The sequence below is a fragment of the Mastigoproctus giganteus genome, chromosome 5, assembly GCF_048544385.1.
Source record: "Mastigoproctus giganteus isolate SK-2022 chromosome 5, ASM4854438v1, whole genome shotgun sequence".
Taxonomy (NCBI): Eukaryota; Metazoa; Arthropoda; class Arachnida; order Uropygi; family Thelyphonidae; genus Mastigoproctus; species Mastigoproctus giganteus.
The window spans coordinates 126,513,179-126,538,078 of NC_143579.1; the positions used below are offsets into that span (position 1 = coordinate 126,513,179).

General features: G+C 36.8%; 1 protein-coding gene across 4 annotated transcripts in view; it reads left to right on the top strand.

Moving 5' to 3' along the window:
- RhoBTB (Rho-related BTB domain containing) overlaps positions 1-24,900 on the top strand; it is a 388,644-nt gene that overhangs the window by 218,658 nt on the left and 145,086 nt on the right. For all 4 annotated transcript variants that reach the window (XM_090374193.1, XM_090374190.1, XM_090374192.1 and 1 more), the window contains one exon: positions 9,789-9,882. In XM_090374193.1, the coding sequence (XP_090230319.1) occupies positions 9,789-9,882 (94 nt within the window). The remainder of the gene's footprint in view (positions 1-9,788; positions 9,883-24,900) is intronic.

The following is a 24,900-nucleotide window of genomic DNA, read 5'->3' on the forward strand; positions in this document are numbered from 1 at the left end:
TCTCTTTCTTCTTATGGGAGGAACTTCATTGTCAAAAACATCGAACACATTCTTATTGAGTATTTTCAGCATTTTAATATTTGAAAATCCACCTTTTAAGCCTTTATCCAATTCATAGGAACCATAATTCAATCACACATAATTGATAACATTACAAATCTGATGAAGGCTTCTGCCACTTGAAATGCACATATCTTTTTATTCACCTTCATCGGCTACTAGATGGTGTAGTAAGTGAAAGTCTGTTTCTCTATTATCACAGTTTGTAGATTTTGCATTGTTTGCACTTTGGTTTGTATTTCGTTTTATATGGGTTTCTTATTCTAAAGCCTTTCTTGTGTCTGGTTTCCAGTGGCTTTCATTGTTCATAGTATTTTCACTATATTTATCATTTCTGTTGGATTGAAAAAGTGCCAATGTATTGCCAATACATAAAGGTGGTTCTAAGAATGTAATGGTAAATTTCTGACCGGTCAGTCTAACTTCAGTAGTAGGGAAAATCATGGAGGCAAATTCAGGATCATTTAGATAGAAATAGAATTCTGAAGGATACACAGCATGATTTTGTTAAAGGGAAAATCATGTTTAACAAATATAGTTAGCTGTTTTGACAGGTCACTCATGAGCTGGATTTAGGGAATAATTTCGACATTGTTTATTTAGATTTCAGCAAAGCATTTGACTGACTCAGTCCTAAGTGAGCGGTTACTTTATAAGTTGCAATAGATTGGAATAACAGAGAAAATCCTTAGATGGATAGCAGGATGGCTTCAGGGAAGGAGGTAGAGGGTTGTGATAAATGGTTATTCCTCAGATTGGGTTAATGTAAGAAGTGGGGATTCCCCAAGGATCAGTATTGGGACCGTTATTGTTTTTGATTTTCTTACATGACATCGATGAAGGGATAGAGGGTGTGATATCTAAATTTGCAGGTGATGTAAAGATTGGTAAACTAGTTAATGATCGCTGCCAAGCAGAGCTTGTTCAGAGTGACCTAGATAGACTTCAGGGATGGTTAGAGAAGTGGCAGCTATGCTTTAGGCGCCTCCTTAGCCAGGTGGGAAGGAGCAGCAGTGCATAGCACACGCTTCTTGATTAGACCGGGGTTCGAGCCCGTCCCCACCAAATACGGAGGATGCGGAAAGGTCAGGGAATGACTGCCGCATATCCCGGAGCAATATGGCTTTAGTTGCTAATGCTCCTAAAAACCAACTAACAAACAAACAAACAGCTATGCTTTAATATAGCAAAATAGGGAAGATAGTATGGAGAGTGCACCTAAAAAAAGACATTGAGCTTCTTGAAAGGGTCCAAAGATGGATAACTAGTTTGGTGAGATCGGCAAAAGGACGTCCAAATGAGAAAAGACTTTGAATATATGGATTGCACACCTTGGAAACTAGGCACCTTAGAGGAGACTTGATTGAGGTGTTTAAGACTCTGACCGGCAAAAGTAAAATGAATGAGGATGAAATTTTCAAGGTTATAAATGATCCTAGAACTAGGGTCCATAAATTCAAGTTATGGGGGTGGGGAGAAGTTTAGACTGGATTGTAGAAGTTTCATTTTAGCCTGCAAGTCATAAATTACTGGAATAAGTTACTTACGTGGGTGGTTGAGGCTGACAGTTTGGGGACATTCAAAGGTCAGCTGGATAGTTACCTCCAGAGATGGATAACTAGGAAATGCGTAGGTTTATTTCCTTTTTTTTATTATTTATTTTATACACTATTTTACTTTTACTTTTTCTTTTTTTGCTGGTGCAGCATAAGCCTTAGGCTTTGCACCATATGGCAATTACTAATACTAAGTACTAATTTCTGAAATTAAACACCCTGGATATTTTGTGCAGGAATTGGATTGTGGTCCCTCTGTACTTAGTTTGATTCTGAAAATTGGCATTTTTCAGTTTTTTTTTAGAATGCAAGAAGCATATAAATAATAAATTGCCAGCACTTATTGGTTACCTGTTCTCTAATCAGTATGATTTTCTTGCTGTAACTGGAATACGACTGTTCAGAATTTACAAGTCTTAGCTGTCATTTTGGTTTAAATATATTTAGTGCTTCTCATAAATTTAAAATAGATGGGAGTGTCTTTTTTCCCCCCCACTAAGGTAATTGATTTGTTTGCAGAGTTTTCCTGGTTTTGATGCCACTGCTGTTTGTATTTCAGTTTTTAGATAGTTGGTTTTATTAGCATTAGTAGATGCATATGATGTAAGAAAGTAAGGGTATACAGCATCGGCCAAAAAAAAAATAAATAAATAAAATTCCCATTCCACCCATCCAATTTGCTCCAGATGTTTGTCTAGTTCTGCCTTGAATTTACTTAAGCTGTCCACTTTTACAACAGATGGAAGTTTCTTTCCAGAAATCAACCACCCGTTAGCTAAAGGCAAATTTCCACACATCTATTTTACAACTGTCTTTCCTCAATTTGAATTTATGTCCCCTCAGGTGATTAATCTGGGCAAGAGGAAGAATCCCATCAGCATTGAGCTTGCTCAAACTATTCAAGGCCTTGACACCTCAATCAGATCACCTTGCAGGTGCCTAGTCTTCAGACACTGTAATTTACAAAACTTAAGCCTTTCTTCGTAAGAGGAACCCTTTGATCAATTCACTAATCTTGTTGCTCTTCTCTGTACTCGTTCCAGCAGCTCTACATCCTTCTGAAAATGTGGCCTCCAGACCTGTATTTAGTACTCGAGGTGTGGCCTAACCATTGCCTTATACAAGTGGATAATCACCTCGTTATCCCTGCTAGAAAAATTCCTGTATATCATTGACAAGACATCATGAGGTACTCTTGCAGACTGTCTGCACTGCCCAGAAAACTTCATATCTGATTGCACAATTACCCCCACATGCGCTTTTCATTCTCTGCCACCCCGAGTGTAGTACCACACAGTTGATACGTTACTCTGGGGTTATTGCTACCCATATGCAGTACTTTACATTTGTCAATGTTAAACTTCAGTTGCTGCCTCTCAGCCTCTCTGCTCAACTTTTCTAAATCTTGTTGCAGTAGGTACTGTCATTAGTGTCATTAACAACCATGCCAACCTTCGTATCATCTACAGATGTAGACATTAAGCCTGATATACCTTCATCAATATCATGAATAAATACAGAAAACAACAATGGACCCAACAATGAACCCTGGGGGACTCCACTCATAACATTAGTCAACAAAGAGCAGTGTCCATTGATTACCACTCTCTGTCTTCTCCCACTCAACAATCCCTTTATCCATAGCAGCAATTTGCCCCCAACGCCACACTGCTCCAATTTGAACAGCAGTCTTCCATGTGCAACAGTATCAAAAGCCTTGCTAAGATTCAAGTATATTTTATCAAAATTATTCTTTGCATTCAGTTCCTTTGTAACCACATCATAGTGTCCAATCAAATTGGTCAGGCAAGACTTCCCCTTAATAAACCCATACTGTGCCTGAAGTATAACCAAAGTCTTGTCTAGATGATCCTGCAGTATTTCTTTGACCAGTGCGTCCATTAATTTCCTTGGAACCGAAGTTAAACTAACAGGTCTGTAATTACTTTTGTCACCCTTTGATCCTCCTTTGTGAATTGGGGTCACGTTTGAACATCCTCCAGTCCATGGGTACCTATCTGGAGTCCAAGGAAACTCATGATTATGACTGAGAGTTTGCTTACTTCCTTTGCTGCCTTCTTTAATATAACTGGACAGATCCCATCAACCCCAGCTGCATTTCTTATGTTTATCTTCAACAGTTTCTGTTCCACTTTGCTCTCAGTTATTACAAAATCATTTAGCTGACTGCCAGAGTTTAATACACCTCTGGCATTCCCCTCCATGAATAACTCGTGTGTAAATGCAGATGCAAAATACTCATTCAGTTTGCTAGCTACCTGAGCAGGATCATCGACAGTTGAACCAACAATATCCAGTGGACCAATCTGATTGATCCCCTTCCTTCTGTAGTTTACATAAGTAAAGAACTGTTTGCTGTTTTTCTTTGCATTCTTTGCCAAAGATTTCTTATAATGTGCCTTTGCCTGCCTAACTTCCTTTGTGACTTGATTACAGACCGGCTTATATCTACCATAGGCTTCTGTATCACCTGTTAATTTATATGTATCGCATGCATTTTTCTTCACTACTATGTCTCATTAGTTCATCTGACTTCCATTTAGGCCTAAACCTTGAATAATGTTTCTTAGTTGGTATGAAAAGACTAGTAGCTTCCAAGATTAATTTTTTGAATGCTTCCCATTTTTAATTTGATGGTAACATCATCAGTTGGTCCCACTGTATAGAATTTAAATACTGTCTCAGACCAATGTAGTCACCTTTACGAAATTATTATATAAGTATATAAAATTATTATATACTTATAATAATTTTATTCTTTATATAGAGGTACTAAATAAACATCAATTATAGATCACCAAAATTAAAAAGATAACATCTCAGACCACCATAGTCACCTTTATGAAAGCAAAAACCCTTCCCTTTACCCCTAATGGTAGTTACATCTTCAAGTAAATTCAACATCAGCAGACTGTGATTACTGCCAACTATTGTATCCTTTATTTGCAGATTCTTAATGCGTGAAGAATCGCTACTGATAATCAGATCAAGAGTATTACTCCCTTTAGTTGTCTCCTGAACATGCTGCTGTAAAAAACAATCATCCAGTAAATCCACAAAAGCCTTGGTAGTGTGTTAGTGAGCAGTGCTAAAGTTCCAGTCAATATCTGGGAAATTAAAATTCCCCATCATAAGACAATCTTATTTATTGGCAAGCTATTTCTCTGTACAGTTGTTCATTATACTCATCCAAGTCATTAGGCCTATAACACACTCCTACTCTCAGTTATGCTTTGCCAGTGTTTGTCACACCAAACTGACTCAACATTGCACTGTCCACTGATATCAACTGGCTGCATTTATTTATATTTTGTGTTTCTTAACTAGCAGCATGATCCCTCCTCTCTTCCTATCATGTCTATGCTTTCTGTACACATTGTACTCCCCAAATTGCAATTCTGCATTCCTTATATCTATGTGACACCACCTCTCTGATATCCCAACAATATCTGCCTTTGATGTTTTGACCAACACTTCAAATTCATCCAATGTATTTACCCAACTCCTAGCATTGGCACGCACACAAGTATACATGCACCTGTTCTTATCTACCCTAACACAGCCTATGTATTTACTTGTTAACCGATGACTACCAGCAGTCTCTGAAATCCCTGCACCTTGTTTTTCAAGCTGCTGCTCATTCTAATGGGAGCAGCGCAAGATTCACTTTCACCTCTTCCAGTGCCTACTGTGAATCTTTAGTCCAGGTTTATGCCCCCCCAAGCTAGTTTTCCAACCCACCTTACCCTGCCTCGACAGCATCAGCAAATATCCTTGGACCCTTTCTATTTAAGCGTATCCCATTCCTATAGAAACAGTCTCTCCTGTTAGCAAGCACAGATCAGACTGAAAAAAATTCCACCGCATGAGCCTTGCACAGTCTCTCCAGGGCCGAATCGATTGACAAGGCTCTCATCATATACTCCCTCCTGTCGTGTCTTGGCAGAATTGCACACACCTCAAATTTAACCCTAAATGATGGCTTTTTACAACATTGACCTGTACTTGTTAAGTAATTCTGCCATTCTCTTATTCTTAATATCAATAGTGCCAACGGGTACAACAATATCACCTTTTGTGCCCTTAAAATGATATCTGCTCTACATCATCATAATAGAGTCTTATGATCACAGTCTGCTCTTCCTCTCCTGTTAATTAGCAGATTGAATGCATTTTGTTCATTTTCGTTTTAATCCTCTGATTGCATATCATACGTAGGTGATTTTAATCTGTCGCTTAATGTTTCTTCAGGTATTGGCAGTTCCTCTCAGCTGCAACTTGAAATCCGGGGTTGTATTCAGATTTCCTTCAATACAACTCCATATTTCAAATAACTAGGTCCCTTTCCTTCTTTTGTTCAAAATTTGATGTAGTATGATGATTCAGTTTTGTAACTGTGATCTTTTCCTCTGGATTGGCTACTTTAAATGTTTCATTCTTCACCATCAAGCTGGACCTGTGTAAATAATTAGACATTTATGAAAGTACGATAAAAGTACAGTTGTTTTATATATATCAAGCATATTTATAGTCAAGGTAGATAACTTATTGAGTTATCTTTTGGGTGACAACATGATTTTGGATTATTATTTTCCATGCTATTATCATTATTATTATTAATTATATGGTGGAATGAAGCCCTAGGCTTATGCTGCACCAGCTAAAAAATAATTCCCAAGTTACCTTGAGAGAGAGAGAGAGAGAGAGAGAGAGAGAGAGTGAGAGAGAGAGAGTGACAAAAGTAGAAGGGAATCACCAAGAAAGAGAAGAATGATGATATCCAGCTCAGGACCCTGGGTGTGCCAAGCCCATACTCACCAGATGTTTGCCCCTGGAGTTAATATATAAGTTATATCTCTAGTTATAGTCAACAGCAGTGATCTCCACTTTTGTCAATTTTATTTAGACAGAAACAGAAGTCTTGTTCTTCTTCCTGAACTTAGTGGATTTTAGACTATGAAGCCTGTACCATTAACTCTTCAAAGAACTGTTCAACCCATCTCGTTTTGGGATTCCCTCTGTTTCTTTTTCCAGTAGGTTTGTAATTCATTGCTAATTTTGGTAATCTGTCCTACTCATTCTTTCTACATGTTCTTTCCATTTTAACTGATAATTCTCTATTTTATCTGTTATGTTGGGGGTGTTTATTCTTCTCTTATGCAGTGGATTCCGGTTATTTGGGCCACTGATTAATTGGGGCCACCATTTATTTGGGATAAATCTTAAAGAACAGAACCCAATTCAGAAAATAGCCAGAGTTTACTTCGCTTAATTGGGACAATGTGCCTTTTAATCGGGGCAGGAGACCGCAGCACTTTAGATTACCCTACGATTGTCTCTGACCATACCACGTGGTTTGGTCGGATTTCTGGAGGTCACAACCATAAAACTAAAAACAATTAGCAGTCCCCTGTTTATTGGGCCTTTCAGCAAAGGTAAAGAAAGCCTGCACGCAAAAGTTCTATGAAATTTACCGGTAAAAGCACTTTGCCGTAACGACATTTGTGTTGTTGCTCGCTCGGTAAACAGACGATGGGTGTTATTGGTCAGGAGTAGAAATTAAATCCCATGGGAGTTTGAAACCCTCCCGAAGTGGAGGAGGTAACCTGACCTTTTTTCTTTAGTATCACTGGTAGACTAGTGGATAATTTGTTTATTAAGGGGAAAAAAAGGCAAAGGAAGCCCACACGAGAAGCACAGCAAACTTCAATAAAGTTTACCGGTGAAACTATGTTGCAAACATTTTTTACTAGAACTTCCAGTACGACTCTGTTCATGATTCAATTAGTGATTCTAAAGAAAAAAGGTCAGGTTACCCCCCTCCACTTCGGGAGGGTTTCAAGCTACCATGGGATTCAACTTCTACTCCAGACCGATAACACCCACCATCTGTTTACCGAGCGAGCAACAATACAAATGCCATTATGGCAAAGTACTTTTACTGGTAAATTTCATTGAACTTTTGCATGCTTCTCATGCAGGCTTTCTTTACCTTAGCTGGCCTTTCTGTTAGTGGAATCTGTTATAAACTCGATCTTATACCGACAGCTGGAATTATGTGGGTTATTATGGTGAAATTTGTTTACACTTCCATGAAATCTTCAATCATATAAAAAAATAAATTTTCAGAATCTTCTCTTCATTCCTATTTTTTAAGCTTTGTAACTTGTTACTCTGTTCTCACTTGCACGTATCGTGCTCTTTGTTATTGATGGCATATCTTTTTTGCTGTTTTAAATTTTAATACCCACCCACAAATGTTAGTGAACAGAAAATATCAACTAGTTAGTATGTAAATATTACAGTACGTATTAATTAAGCTATGTATTTAAGCATAAATTTATCTTTATTTTGCTAGCCTGTGGAAAATATTCTTCTGATTTTCACCTATCATTTAATTTTTTACTTGAGAAGATAATAAAGTGTAAATTTGTGTTTAATATATCTTTACTTTTATAGCCTGTGGATAATATTCCTCCTATTTTTGCTTATTAGAATCGCTGTTTAATAGAATTAAAATTCAATTAACAAACGTGATCACAATGGCTGGTGCTTACTACATCTTGTATAGCACAGTACTTTACTATGCTGAGTCCATTGTAATGTGATTTGAATGTATAGAAAATCAATCATAAAGGTGTATTTTTAACTATTTACATGAAACTTTGCATAATTGTAGCAGCCGCTTATCAGGCCAAAATGCACTAGTCCCGATGTGTCCCAAATAACCAAAATTGACCGTATATGTGTTTTTCTGGCGATGTAGTCTTGTTAATCCCAATAGTGGCCTGAGAAATTTCATTTGGGCTGCTTTGTCGATGGGTGGGCAGGTACCATATTGTGGAGTTATATTTCATAATTGGGTTGTCACTATTGCAGCACTAGGGTACCTGCCCACCCACCAGTGAGAAGCCAATAAGCTTCAAAACAGTGCCACTGGTGGTATCTGCTGAGAATAAGTAACATTAGTCTTCTCCACTGGTGAAATGTTACTTATTTGAGGAAGTGCAATACCATGGAAACTCATAGTTATTCACAATATGAGATATAATTAAATTGATGCCAATTCAACTATTTTAGATGGCTATGAATTAAACTGATGCCATTGCACTAACCTATATGTGTAGTTCTAGGTTTATTTCATCTGTAGTTTCCTTTTCTGTGGAGCTATCTCTACTGAGTTTCATAGTGAAGAGCAATGTTTTCTCCGTGTTTCTTCTTGAATTCAATTAATCTTCAGTTTGTCATTTTCATCCATTTGTAATTTTTTAAATATCTTGAATTCCATTCATTGTGCACCAGTTATATCATATTCTAAAGATTTAAAAAACTTTATCCCAACCTTGTCTTTTTATTGTTTGTGATAGTTTTCAAGCTTCTGCTCTTAGTTTTTTATGATTTATGTAGTCATCCACATTTCTGCTTTGTAAATGTAACTTGCAATGTGAGATCAGCAAAATAATCGGAAACCATATGAGGAACTACTCCGAATATGTGGGCTTACAGAGCTTGGCAACCAGGCACCTCAGAGGTGATCTGATTTAGGTTTATAAGGCTTTGAGAGAGGTTAGTAAAACGAATGAAGACAAAATTTTCACTGTTATGGAGAATTCCAGAACTTGGGAGCATAAATTCAAATTACAGGGAAAGAGGAGTAAAGAAAGTAGAACTATCATTTTTTTTAAATTTTTCTTTTATTATTATTTTGTAAGTTGTAGCCGTGGCTAAATGTTATTTATATTTAAATATTTTGTGTAGTTTTCTAATGTTTTTATAAAAATATGTATAAATTTATTAATTTACGACTTAGAAAGTGCTACTTTATTTTTTGAATGTCAAATTTGCCTTAAAATGGTGCATTTCTTTGATTATTTCAAATACATCCATCCAATTTGCATGTGTGAAGATTTTTATAGATGAAATGGGGAAAAAAAAAAGTGATACTCACAAGGAAGAAGGTTATTTATCATTCTAAGCCATAATGCATCAGAAGGTAACTTAATTATACTGAAAGCATTATTATAATGCATATTTTTTGTAAAATCTTTCCTAGTATTTAAATACCTGAAGTTTTGTGTATTACTAATAAGGAAGTATTTTTGATTGTTTAACAGTTTTATATTGTGAAATTAAATAAATGCTTTTGTGTAGTTTCTTGTATACTGGAACTTTGGATCCAAAATCTTGCATTAATTTCTCAGAATTAATGGAAGCAGCAGAGCTTATGGATATTCCTGACCTACAGGTAAGTCTCGAATATATATATGTATATTTTATTTTAAAGATAGGCACATTATTAGTTAAATTGTGTACTGGTGTTTTATTGTTGTAAGTTCTTATTCAGAACATTCATTTACTTGTTTTCTGACTAGAAGTTATTCAGAAAACTTTGTTTAAATAAACCACATAAAAATTTTCTTTTTATATATATATTAATGAATATTGATTCATCATCAGCCATTATCAATCCATTACAAGATGAAGGCCTCTCCAGCAACTTTCCAGTTGCTTCTGTTTTGTGCAATAGCCATCCATTTACTACCCACAAACTCATGAATTTCATCTGCCCATCTCTGTCGTTGTCTTCCAGGTTTTCTTCTAGCTCCTCTTCGGTACCATTCTGTTATTCTCTTGGTCCATCTGTCATCGTATCTTCGAGCTATGTGTCCTGCCCAAGACCATTTTAGTTCTTTAGTTTTGATAAGAATGTCCTTTACTTGAGTTTTCTCCCTAATCCATGTGTTTCTCTTTTTATCTAACAGTCTGATTCCCAGTAGAATTTGTTCCATTCTTTGCTGTATCATTCTCAGTTTCTCTTCCATTCTTTTGGTGAGTGTCCAAGTTTCACTTCTGTAAGTCATGGTGGGTAGTATACATTGGTTCATTATTTTACCATTTCAGACAAATTGGGATATTGCTCCTGAGTATGTGACTGTATTTCCTGAATGCTATCTATCCAAAATTTTTCTTCTCTTGACTTCCAGCCATTTATCATTGTTACTGCTGATGGCATGCCCAAGATAAGTATATAACTCCACCATTTCAATTTCTGTTCCTTCAATCATTATATCCCTTTCTATGGCATACTTGTTCATCATTACTTTTGTTTTAGCCATATTCATCTTTAGTCCAAAATCCTTACTAACTGTGCATAACTGATTAAGATTTTCCTCTAATTCTTTGGGATCGTGGCTTATGACCACAGTGTTATCTGCAAATCATAAATGGTTTAGGTACTCACCATTCGCATTGACTCCTTTCTGCGACCAGTCTAATCTTCTGAAAGCTTTCCCAAGGGCAGCAGTAAACAACTTTGGAGATATTGTCTCCTTGTCGAACTCCTTTCTCAATTTTAAATTTGCTACTGTCTTTGTCTAGTCTAATAAAGGAAGTAGTGTTCTCATATGTTTTCTGCAAAATCATAATACAGTAAACCCTTGCTATTCGCGGGGGTTACGTTCCTGAGAAATGCCGCAAATACTGAGTTATGGCTCCCATAGTAATAAAGGGGTTCCGTTCCAAAGTATGAAATATATAAGAAAAACTAGTCTAAAATTTTGTCTATGTATGTATTATATGTACCTTCATAATATGACTATGTACATAGACAGTACATAGTGAAATGCAAGCATAAGGCATCGAAATGAAAATAAGAAACAATTTAATATTAAATGTTATATTTATTAGAAATTTCAAACAAATCTTTCAATCCAGCGCCTTTGCTATAGCTAAAAAACTTATCCTGCTGGTGCCATCACCAGTTTCGCTAAAGTGTTGATAAAGGCGTTTTGCCTTTTCACGAATGATGAGTAAAATTAAGGGAATTTTATTTTGAGTTCGGCCTTCTATCCACAGATTTAAAGCTTTTCCCATTTTTTCTAATTTAACATCACGAGTTACATAGCAAATTTTTGAAGCAATTAGCGCGTTTTCATAGACACAACGGCAGATATTTTTCTTCCGATTTCTTGATTGATCGTGCTGTTGACTTATTGATTTTATAATGTTTTGCCACTGACGAGACACTTTCACCATTAGAAATTTTGTCTAATAACTGAATTTTACTCGCTAATGTCATCACCTTCTTTGATCTTTTCACAATTCCCTTGTTATTTGTAGCCATATTTTTGTAGGGGTTAGAAAAGAATTTGTCCACAATAAAGTCACTTTCTACTGTTAATACACTCGAAAAAGTCTGTTTACACTAACACACTGCAAAACGGTAGATTTTTCACTTTTGTAAGCATATCAATTTATAAATTGATAAATTTATTCAATTTATAAGCATATAAATTAAAAGCAAACGACGAAACCTTCCATGACAAGCGCATAGCACATACTGAACAAGGATTAGCGAGAAACATCCACTCTCGCGATTTTGTCACCCCTCTCCCCCCCCCCCACCCACTACCGCTGTTTTGACTGGGAAAGATGATTTTAGCCACGCTCGTGTTTTTTTTTTTTTTATGCCGAAAATGTTCACGGCGATTTAAAATTCACATTTTTTTAGGTTTCATTTTATATTAAATCAGCGACCGCGAATAGCGGGGGTTTACTGTATATGTTGAGGTTAGCCTCTGAAATCCCAGGAAACTAGGTGGCAGGACTTGCTGGATCAACTTGTCATGATTCTGGACACCCGGCTAGCCTCCACAAGGCGAGGTATGGGCAACGTCGGGCCCCATTAGGGGCCCGGCGGCCAATAAGCTGGACAAACAATGGGCACAACACATCACACTGCACAGACATGGCCCATACACTTTCAAGTCTCTGGCTTGACACTGTACTGTCCTCGATACAGCGAACACACACAGAGATGGGAGAAATCCTAGTCGCCGTCTGACACGAACATACCTTATACCTTATTATGTATATATGGGGTATCTATGCCTTTTCATAATCCACAAATGCCAGGCATAATGGTGCTTTATATTCATTTGCTTTCTCCATTAGCTGTGACATTACGTGAAGGTGATCCATAGTTGAGAATCCTGTCCTAAAGCCAGCTTGCTCTTTCGATTGATTCTCATCAAGTATTCTTTCTAATCTGTTAGTAATGACCCTTGTGAACAACTTGTAGATGTGGGGCAACAAGCTAATTGGTCTATAATTTCCATTTCTGATTTATCTCCTTTCTTATGCAGCAAAAATATGGTTGCATTATTCCACTCCTTAGGTATCACACCTTTTCTAATGCATTTTGTGAGGAGTCTTGCCAGTTTTTGTGCCATGTCTCTTCCTCCCAATTTTAACAACTCTACAGTAACTTCATCTTCCCCCGGGGCTTTCTGATTCTTTCTTCAATGCATGTTCTACTTCATCAGGAAGAATATCGGGTATGTCGTATGTGTTACTAATTTGCGATCCATCTTCCCCACTGCTGGCATTATTCCCTCGCTCCTTGTATAATTGTATATAGTAGTCTTCTTCTATTTGAATTATGTCTTCTCTGCTGTTTATAAGTGCACCATCGCTATTCTCCAGTTTCAGTATCATTTGTCTTTCTGTGTTACTGCTGATTTAAATCCTTTGTTTTCTCTTAATGCTTGTTCTACATTTCTTGTGTTAAATCTTCTTATGTCCTCTCTGAGTCTCTTTCTAATGGCTTTGCATAACTCAGTATACTCAATTTTCTCCTTGTCAGTGTTTATATTGCTCTTCATTTGTTGTGTTCAGTTCTCATGACAAGTGTTTCTTGACTAATTTTTTCTTCTTTGGATTTCTTTTTACCTATAGGTTTCTTGGACTTTATCACTTTCAGCAAGTTGTAATATTCTTCATTGATATCTTGGTCCTGAGCTGTCTGCAGAAGCTCAAACTTGTTCTTAAGTTCCAATACATACTGCTTTTTCTCCTCTTCTGTTTTCTCAAAAACTTTTGTATTATTTACTCAAGCCAGTTTTTTTTTCTTTCTTTTCTTACGTCTATATCAAGTGTGTATCGTACTATTCTGTGATCTTCCTATTCCGTGAATGATATTACTGTCCTTGTTGAGGACAGTAACATCATTCACGATATATCTCAGTATGTGCTATGCGCTTGTCATGGAAGGTTTTGTCGTTTGCTTTTAATTTATATGCTTATAAATTGAATAAATTTATCAATTTATAAATTGATATGCTTACAAAAGTGAAAAAATAACAGAATATTCACGACATTCTGTTAGTGAGGATGAAGTCAATTTCATTAGTTGTTAATCCATTTGGGCTCTTCCATGTCCACTTTCTGTTCACCCTTTTCTTGAAAAAAGTGTTCATTACTGACATTCCTCGAGATTCTGCAAATTCCACAAGTCTTTCATCTCTTTCACCAGTTCCAAAATTTGCTATAGTTCCCCTTTCTGCGCTGTTTTGTCTCTTTCCAACCTTAGTATTGAAGTCCCCCATAATGATAGTGTAGTGGGTTTTGTGCTCATCTAGAAGACTCAATTTCGGTGTACATTTCTTCAACCTCTTCATCATCATGGCTCGATGTTGGTGCATAAATCATTATAACCCTTAGCTTGTACCTCTTAGGAATCCTGAGTAGTAGTCTTGACACCCTTGGTGATATACTTTTGAACTCCAAAATGTTGTTTTTTATATCTTTATGGACCAGAAAGCGAACTCCACCTTCGCTCCTTTCACTGTTTCCATTGATGTACAGCAGATTTCCACTTGATTAGAAAATTAACGTTTTATAAATCCTTTTCCATCTCTAATATCCTGTCTTCACCGATGAGCGATCTTACATTGTAACAGGCCAAGTTCAGTTTCCATGCATGGCAGTCTGGTTGTACCCAGAGATTCTTAGCACCCTCTTCTTCCACCTGATCCTCTCGCTGCCGTAAGGGGGGGGAGTGGAAGCCATGGGACTGAGGGCCATTTGTTTTGTTGTGCTGTCATGTGCTGGAGGGTTTGGTCTTTTCCTCTTTACACTGACCAGGCGTCTTGAAGAGAACCATTCTACACATTCATTGCCACCAAGTAACATAACAGGGCTTACCATCAAGAAGGTGTGCATGAGTGGATTTTAGGGAGGCAGGCCAACCAGACTTCTCCTAAATCTTCTGAGATAGGAAGATATTGGATCCATCAGTGTTTTAGACTGAGTGTCTGATAACACACAGAATGCATGTTCCCCTCTAAGCTCCTTTCTTGATTGTAACCTCTTAAAGGAAATGTTTAAAAAGTTACATATGATGAAGAGGTATTCTGTTGATGAAATGGTTTCAATGAAAAAAGATTAATAAATCGGGTATGACAGATGCACGTAAAGGATGCAAGAGTATATATAAGTTTTGTATATACTGTACTAATTTAATGTATTGAATAAAGTATACATAAATGGATGTGAAAGTTACACAAATCATTTTTCTCTTTCTTGGTAATTCCCTTCTACTTTTGACTCTTGTTCTCTCTCTCTCTCTCTCTCTCAGTGTAACTCAGCAACTTTTTTTTTTGGCTGGTGCAACATAAGCCCCAGGCTTCCTTGCGCTATATGGCTAATAATAATAATATTAACAGGTCTGGTGGCTTCATTTTAGGAAGGATGGGAATCTGCTGGAATGGGTGCAGAGAAAGGCAACGAGATTGGTGAAGGGAAACAAAAGGGTGGTCTTACCACCCTTTTGTTTCCCTTCACCAGGCTTCAGTTCTTCAAATTGCAGTATCTTGGGACTAGGCACCTGCAAGGTGATCTGATTGAGGAGTTTAAGGCTTTTAATAGATTCAGTAATGATGGCATTCTTCCTCAGACTACACACATAAGGGTTCATAAATTCAAATTGAGGAAGGATAGTTGCATTACTGATGTGAGTAGGTTTGCCTTTGGCTAGCAGGTAGTTGATTGTTGGAACAAACTTCCATTTTTTTTGTGGAAATGGGGAGTTTGAATAAATGCAAGGAAAAATTAGACAAATTATTGGAGGGGGTGGACAAGTGATGTGGGAGTTGGTGTTTTTTTTTGCTAATACTTTATAAGCTTGCTTCCTTGCATTATATGCCACTAATAATAACAATAATACTATTGACTATAGATCACCTATTGTTAAAAGATTTTCAATGATTTTTATCCACTTGTCAAAACTTTGCGTAATATTAAATGACTTACTGGTATACTATGTTGGCACTGCACTGCTTTCTTCAATATTTATCAAAACATCTGGCTGAATAAATTTGGATTTGCAAAAACAGGTTTTGATTGTTTGTTTGGAAATTCAATTCCAGACACTAGCCATAACATGCACCACATCTAATAAGTTAATTCTTTTTGCTATATCCTTAGTTTGAGCATCATTACTTTTTTCAATTTCTACAATAATTTTTCATTGCATTGCACTCCTATACAATGTTTTGAAAAACTTTGCTTCCTTGATCCAAAGTGGATCCATCCATCCACAGTGGATGTTGTATTTGTTGGAAGAAATGAAAGTTTTATGTTGTTCAACTGCATTCAGATGAGCTGTACAGGTATTTGTAGGCTATGGTAAATGCAATTTTTTTTTTAACTGACTTGCTATAATTCTCTGTTCCATTCCCTCACAAAGTCAACAAAAATTTGTCATTCATGCATTTGTGTTGCACTTGTATTCAACTGGCAAGTTTCTTGTCCCTCTGAAGACAAGTGGATGCTTACTTTTCCCACTTATGAAAAACTTATTATTTTTATTAATTGTGTGCCTATCACATGTTCACTTCTGAATAATAAAGTATGGTCAGCAATTGCTGTAAAATAAACACCAGTTTCATCAGTGTTGAAAATACAATCAGGATTAAATTCTTCCAATTAATTAGGTAAACACTTTCCACCCATTTTTGTGCTGAACCTGTATCCGAGTCTCGTTTTTCTCCATGAAGTTTTCTGTAAACAATGTTGTTTCTCGCCTTTCACCTACTTAGCCAGCCATTTGTAGGCTTAAAATCATTTACACTGAGTTCATTTGCAAACTCTTCATCTTTTCCCCATAGATATTTCTATTGGTAGGAGCATTTTTTAATGTTGCATTTGTAAACCATCTCAGAAGCACTTCCACAAGTTCATTCTTTCTATATCTTTTTCTTTTCCTGTTCAGATTGTCATTCTTAATCACTCCTAATTCATGAGGTTTTCTATTCTTTAAAAGTTTACACTAAAGAGGCTGTGAAACAGTGTTAATGCTGCTTCTGTCTGACTACACTTAGCTAAGGGATCTAAGCACTTAGAATTTTGTTCTTTTCACTCAAACTTAAATCACTACATTTTTGCAACATTTCTTTTCTAAGAAAAAATAAATCACTGTTCAATTCTCAGTGGGTGTCAGTTGCAAACTAAACTCAAGTCAAAAGCAGACAGTGGATACAGTACTGCACATACACTGTGAGATCACATAATCACTTGTGGGAAAACTTCAAGTGTTTGACAGTGCAATTAAACAGCAATAACTTGTCATACATTGTTGCAAAACTTTACAATAGTGGATTAGATTGCTCATTTCCCCAAACATATAACTTGATAGCAAAACCATTTTATTGATTGTTCACGTGCTTTTATGTACAGGCATTCACCTACTTTTTCTGAAAGCTACAGACTTGGTAGGGATTAGAAGTTACCATTAGAGGGTACCATATTCACACTACAAGGGACAAGTTCAAACATTATTTGGGTTGGTCAGGGTGGATTGAAAATAATCAACAAATTTCTGACTTATACACAGACTTAGGTATTCTGGAAGACATCTTTCTCTTAATTGAAATGAAAAATGACAACAATAAACAGCAGTATGACAATAGAAAGTAGCAGAATTTACATACAGTATAATATAAATGGTTTTGGATTTTCATTTTTGATTTTAATAAGCAACTGATAACAATAACCAGCAATAACTGGCATTCACTGCACCATGAAACCTTTCTCTAATGTTCACATTAGAAGAATGATTTCATGGAGTTGTGGAATGAGGTACCCATAACTTGTCTTAATCACCCAGAGGCATTCCAAAAAATAGGCTTTGTACACAGAGCATAGTACAAGTATGAACCTTCATTTGGTAGCCATAAGAAATTGCAAAGGAAAAAAAACCACATTTTATATAAATGCTATAGGCTTTTATACATCGCAGCATTGCTACTGCACTAGCATAATATATACAAATGCAATGAAAATTTAAAACCTTCAGTTGCTGCCAGAATACTGACATTTAAGAAAATCCAGTGAGTGGTTGGTTCAGTACGCAAAATGCATAAGAAACGGCAAAATATACCCAGACTCTTTTTTTTTTCTTTTTTGTTATTTAGTGTATATATACAGGGTGGCCATAATTTAAGTACAGTCAGTCCTCGTATAACACGTGTTTACATTACACGAATTCGATCATACACGATTTATAAATAGGAGAAGGATATCTTATATAACATGAACCGAATTCGCTTATGCACGATTCGCCTTTGTGTTTACAAGAAATGGCAGTCGAAAGCAGAATCACCCCAACCGAACGCAACACGACAGGAATGAAGAGAAGATTCTGAAAATGTATTAATGTTTTTTTTTATCAGTGAAGGGGAAACACATTTCACCATAATAACGTAAAAACCAACACAATTCCAGCAATCGGTATAATCGCAAATGCAATTAGATAGAGTTTACTACCAGTTTATAACAGATTCCACTGGTAGAAACACAACTGGAAATTGTTTTTATTGTTTTATGGTATATAAAACTGTTTTATACTAGTAACCCCCAGAAATGTGCTTTAGTAAAACGTAAGGTGTTAATAGCATATCTCTGCCTTTACGGTGTTGTTTATTCAGTTGCTACACCCGCACAGCTTTGTTTATGTGTATCAAGCGTGCCTCCTTGTTTTGTAATTGTGCTTTATTCCCTAAAAATTAGTAAAATACTTAAAAAGGTGTGTAAAGGAAGTGTCCTGGTGAAGACACTGCAGATTCAAAGAGAAAAAGAAAAGCAATATCGATAAACAGAGGCGGACTGGGTCAAAAATTCTTACCCGGGAAAATCTGTAGTGGCCTCATACTATGGTTTATGGCCAAAATTACACTGGCCTCTGGCCCACCGGGGTTTCCCCGGTAAGGCTTATGGCCAGTCCACCTCTGTCGATAGAGAAAAAATATGAAATTGTGAAACGCTTTGAGCGAAATGAAAGACCATGTGATATTGCATGTGCTACAGACCTAAATGAGGCAACGCCGAGAATTACAAAGAATGCAGAGAAAATAAAAACTTTCATAGCAGGAACAACTCAAAGTGTAATTAAAATCCATTAGATTGAGGCACAAAGAATTGGAAGAGATGGAACGGCGTCATCTATTTCGAAAGAAAATCAAACAAAAAACAAATTTGCTTACGAAAGAAGCAAAAGCATTAGCAATATTTTATTACGTAATGGTCATAATAAAATACGTAAGTATTTTATTACGATTTTATTTATTGTGTTTGGTAATGTTTTGGTTACAAATGTGTGTTCAAAATTTGGTGGTTGGCACCTAACCCTATTTTTCCCATAGTGCCTGTTGTTTATATTGCATGATTTTGCATTGCACGAGCATTTCTAGGAACACAACTATTGTGCTATATGAGGACTGACTGTATCCCCATTCAGAAGCCGACCGGGCTAGCCGAGTGGGTAAAGTACCTGCCCGGCAACCCAAAGGTCGCGGGTTCGATTCCCGCCTCGGGCTTGGATCAAAGTACTGCAAAAACCTTGGGAGGTGCAATATGGCCACAGAAGAACCCCATTCAGAGCTCTCTAAGTAATAAGTGGAACCACCAAAATTAGTAAGTAAACTATTCAAGACATGGAGAGAAGGATCCTGTGTAAAATAAAAATTAGTTCCCAAATCTGCTGATAGGGATGATATGGCACTGAACAAGAGGAAAGACATGACAAAGTTCCAACAAATAAATAACTAAGACAAACCTTAATGAAATTCAAATTTTTATTTGTGCTCTTTGCAAAAAACAAAAACTGAATTGCACTAAAGTTTTAAATCCAAACTAAAAAATAAGACACTTAAGGGGGCAGAAAATTTGCATAAATCTGAGTTAATTTAATTTTCCCAGCAGCAGAGAGCTATAAAGGCACAACGCGAACATCACAAGCATATTCTGAAAGTTTATTATTATTGCTCATATTATTTCTCCCTGATTGGGGGTTCTACCTCATGACGGGTATTGCTACTAAGTACACAGGGTGGTTATTGTTATGTGTCTGGTGTTATTGTTGGTCGAGGAACACTCCGACTATCCTACAGGTGTTCAGGATTGCAACTTTTTGGAGTTCCTTGTAGGTGTTCGCTGGGAAACCCGATTGCTGCTAGGTTGCTATGTAGGGTCTTTGGCACCATACCTGTGGTTGACATGATGATTGGGATGGTCATTACTTGTTGCATATGCCACATCTCTTTGATCTCCTGTCTTAGGTTTGTGTACTTCCTGATTTTTTCCCCATGGGTTTCCTGCAAGTTGCCAGTTTTGGGTACCACTATGTCAATCAGGTAGGTAGCCTTTTCCTTCTTGTCCACGAGGGTTATATCTGGTCTGTTGTGTGGGATTTTCTTATCGGTTATTATGGCGCGGTGCCAGTACAGCTTGTGGGTTGGGATCTCTAGTACTGCCTGGGGTTCATACACTTTCTTCGATCAACTGGTATATCCTTGCCAGCTTCTGATGTATTATCCTGGCTACCTGGTCATGTCTATGAGTGTACTCAGTCTGGGTGATCACTTTGCATCCCGCGGTGATGTGTTGGATCATTTCTGAGGCCAGGTGGCATTGTCAACGTATCATCGGACACTCTGGGCTCCTTGTTGATGCATTTTCTATAGTTCCTGGTGTTGATTACGTCGTCTTGGATGGCAAGCATGAATCCTTTAGTCTCAGGGAGGAGCGTCCCGCTTGTGAGCCATGCATTGGTTATCTATGTGATCTTGATGGAGATCGCTGTAGTGTCTTCTCTACTCATCTTTCTAGCTTTGTTTGTACCTCCTGGTTGGGGGGGGACTCCTCGCTTATGTTAAATGGGGTATACCACTTGTTTATCTTCCTTATGGCTTGCTGGAATGCTGCTGTGTGTTTCTGGAAGTAATCCTTCAGGTTAACTATCGCTTTCAATAAATAAATATATTGAAATCAATAAATAAATATCAATACATGGTCAGGAATTTCAACAGGGTATCACCCCGATGGAATTCCTGACTTCCAATTAGTGGAATGCTGGTGATGGGAGTAATATGTCACAACACACACACAGTACATGAACCATGCTGAAAATGGGACTGCATAGCCACAGGCCGCTTCGAGTGCCCATGATAACCATGGTTCACCGACGATGGTGCCTACAAAGGAAACGCGAGTATCAACACTGGACCTTGAGTGATTGGAAGAAGGTCATCTGGTCTGGTGAATCACGTTTCCTGTTGCACCATGTGGACGGCCGGGTATGTGTGCGTCGTTTACCTGGGAAAGTGATGGCACCTGGATGCACCCTGGGACGAAAACAAGCCAGTGGCAGTGGTGTCATGCCCTGGGCGATGTTCTGCTAGGATACCCTAGGTCCAAGTCATCCATGCGCCGAGCACTCTGACATTTACTGCCTACCTAAACATCATTGCTGACCAGGTACACCCTTTCATGGCAACAGTCTCCCCCTCTGGTGGTGTCATCTTTCAGCATATAGGTGATCCTATATCTTCTTGATTCTTTTGATATTTTTGTACTGATTGCTGGTATGTAAGGTATGCATATTGTGGTTCTTCTGTTCCTGCTGGGTTGGAGTTGTGTGCATGTCTTTGAGATGTCTTCTGTTGCTCTGCTAATAATATGTAGAGGAAATCTGTTCTTGAAGTCATCTTGGTTATTGTTTGGAGTTCTTGTTGGAGGCCTTATTCTTTGCAAATTCTGTATGCTCTGAGGATGAAGGATTTGAGAACCCTTATTTTTGTTGAGAATGGGTGGCAGGATTTGTAGTTTAAGAAGATCCTGGTGTATGTTGGCTTCCTGTAGATTCTCATATAGCTCTGTGGGTTTTCTGGTGAACAAGGAAAGGAAGGCTGTTGTTTTCTGTTTATATTTTAAATTTGATGTTTTGATGATGATTGTTAAGGGCTTCATAAAATTTTTGGAGATGTTCTGTTCCATAGTTCCAGATTATTGTTATTTTGTGTACATACCTGCCTCAGAATTTCAGTTTTTTAGGTTGGTTTTTCAGGAATTCATCTTCTAATTTTGACATGTATATGCAAGGTGAAAGAGCATTTCCCAAGCTAAGGCCTGAAAGTTGAATATAGAACCTTCCATTAAATGAGAAGTAGCATTTTCCTATTGAAAGATCTAGGACAGGGGTGGCGAACCTATGGCACGCGTGCCCAAAGTGGCATGCATATAAAATTTTTGAGCATGCGGAATTCAGAGCATCCCAAAAAAAATTTCAAACTTCAAAACACCGTCACTCCGGGAATTCACCTTGAGTTGTGACTTGCACACGCCCGCTCTCTCTATCAGATGTGTGGCATCACACCATTCATTAAATAGCTGTATTCATGCAGTGATTTGTTTGAAGTTTGAGTGGTGATATGTACCGACAAAATTGTGACAAATTTGTGTGATTAAATGTCTTGAATATCGCCTTCTTAGGGGAATGCGAAAAATTCTGAGGGCATACAAGAGTAGTTTTTTAAAATATTTAGCCAATTTTAGCATGCACCCTTAAAATGTTTCACTACCTATGATCTAGGAGATCTAATATTTCTGAAATTGGTAGTGGTCTTGGATATCCTAGATAGATGTGGCTGTCAATTACTTCAAGGAGGCTTCTTCTGGATTCTGCTAGAGGTATGGTGGTAAACATTGGAGTCTGCATCCAAGATATCATTATTGTTGATTTCCACATTCTTTAGCCTGGAAATTAGCTTGGCTGTTTTTTAACATTCGCTGGTAACTAATAACCTTATTCTATAGTACAACCCTGTGTGACCCTATTGTAATCTTAACCATAAAAATCATTAACTTGGATTCTCTAAAATTTGCAATTAGTAATTAATTACAAATGTATCCAAATTGTAACTCTTTATATTATCTCCCCTTACAGCCAATGTTTTTTTTTTTTTTTTTGTTGTTGTTGGTGCATTGGCTTCTGTGGCCATAATGCACCTCCCAAAGTTTTTGCATTTTACTCTGATCCAAGCCTGAGGCGGGATTTGAACCTGTAACCTTTGGGTTGTCAGGCAGGCAGGCACTTTACCCACCTGTCTAGCCTGGTCGGCAGCCAATGTATGGTCTGATGATAGGCAGCAGTAAGTTGCCTGAAATGTCACCTTCAGCCACATTCATCATGGCTTCTTTATGGGCAGATCAACAGTGACCAACCTACTCTCCATAGAACATGACATCAAACATAGCCTTGATAATAACAATCAGATAGACATTATATATCTGGACCTACAAAAAGCCTTTGACTTGGTACCACATAAGTTGCTTTGCCTCAAATTAAAGCACATAGGTTTATCAAGTAATGCCTTATCACTTATGTCTAACTTCTTTGACAACAGGAAAAGCAGAGTTCATTTTGAAGGAAGTTACTCCTCCACCTTCCATATACAAAGGGGAGTCCTACAGGGTTTTCCTCTGGAGCCACTACTTTTTGCTATATATATTAATGACATACAAGATTGTATGCAACATGTTAACATCAGAGTGCTCTCATATGCAGATGATTTGAAACTATACAAAACCATCAAAACAACACAAGACTGTGAATCACTGGAAAATGGACTAGACAGGATTACAAACAATGGCCTAACACTAAACTTAAACAAATGCTGCACCATGTCTGTCGCAGACTATCACAAAAAACACAAGATTAACTATCCCTATAAAACTAATAACCATGAGCTATTGAGAATACAAGAGGTTTCAGATTTGGGAGTATGGTTTTCTGACAAGGGGAAACTTCAACACACATGTAAATGAAACTACAGCAAAGGCCTCCAAATCCCTTGGACTGCTTAAAAGAATCTGTTTCGACTTTACCAACATACAGCTCATAAAAACAGCTTGCATAATGATAATCAACCCAATTCTAGAATATGCCTCACAAATCTGGAATTCTCACACCAAAATTCTTAAAAAAACAACTGGAACGTATTCAGAACGTAGTCAGATTCCTAGTGTACAAATCCAGGTTGGAAATGAACACAAAATCCTATGATGAATGGTGCATTCACTTTAGGATGGCACCACTCTACCAAAGAAGGGCTGAGGCAGACTGCAAATTCTTATGTATCTCGTGGCTGGAAAGTTGGATGCCCCCAATCTGCTCTACCTAATCAATTTCAGCTGTCCTCCAAGAGCATTGAGAAGACACGATATGCTGGCACAAGAGCCATTCAGAACTGATCAACTTAGATTTCATTACTTCAACTGAACTGCAAAATTGCTAAATGAATCCAACATTGATATTCTAGATGAAGACATCAATATCAAAAAAGAGTTGCAAAGGTATCAAGTAACTAGAAAATGAAAATAAATGATTAACTTAATAATAATGATAAGAATAAAATAATAAAAATAGGTATATTTTAGCTATAAATTTTTCAATAAACAAAGATAATAAATAACAAATATAATAATAAGAAATAATTAAAATAAAAAAAAAAATAAATAAATAAATAAAATAAAAACTGGATAACTGTAAGGTTATCCAGTTTTATATAGTAAAATATTATATAGTTATCCAAACTATATAATAACACAAAGCAATCAATATAACTACTCATGGTGAACAAACAAGAAAAGATAACAACAAAAATGCGTAGAAATACAAATTTCTCTGTCACCCCAGCTTTGCTCAAACGCAAATTGCTTGTATAGTAAGATATTCATTGTATATGTTGTAAATTGACCTTGTATATTTGACATTGCATATTAAGATCTGACATTGTATACTGACTGTAAATAGAATTATTACTGTATTGCTACTGTCATGTTCCTCCTCTGTAAGGCATTGGCTGTTTTGGAGTAATAAAAAAAAAAAAAGTTTTAATGGTTTGAGCTATAAGCGTAATAAACTATATTATTAATCTCATGTGGTAGTAGAGTGGTTATTATAACAATTAATTTTCAAATTTTGTTTATTTTCTTAATTTTAACAATATACAAGTTTTATCATTAAAAGTGTCAGTAATACTTGTATTTGGCTTTCAGATCAAAATGAATATCTATGATCTTATTTGATAAATTTTTATTTTTCTGCATATTCTTCCTTATGAATATATTTAATGCTCTATTTTTG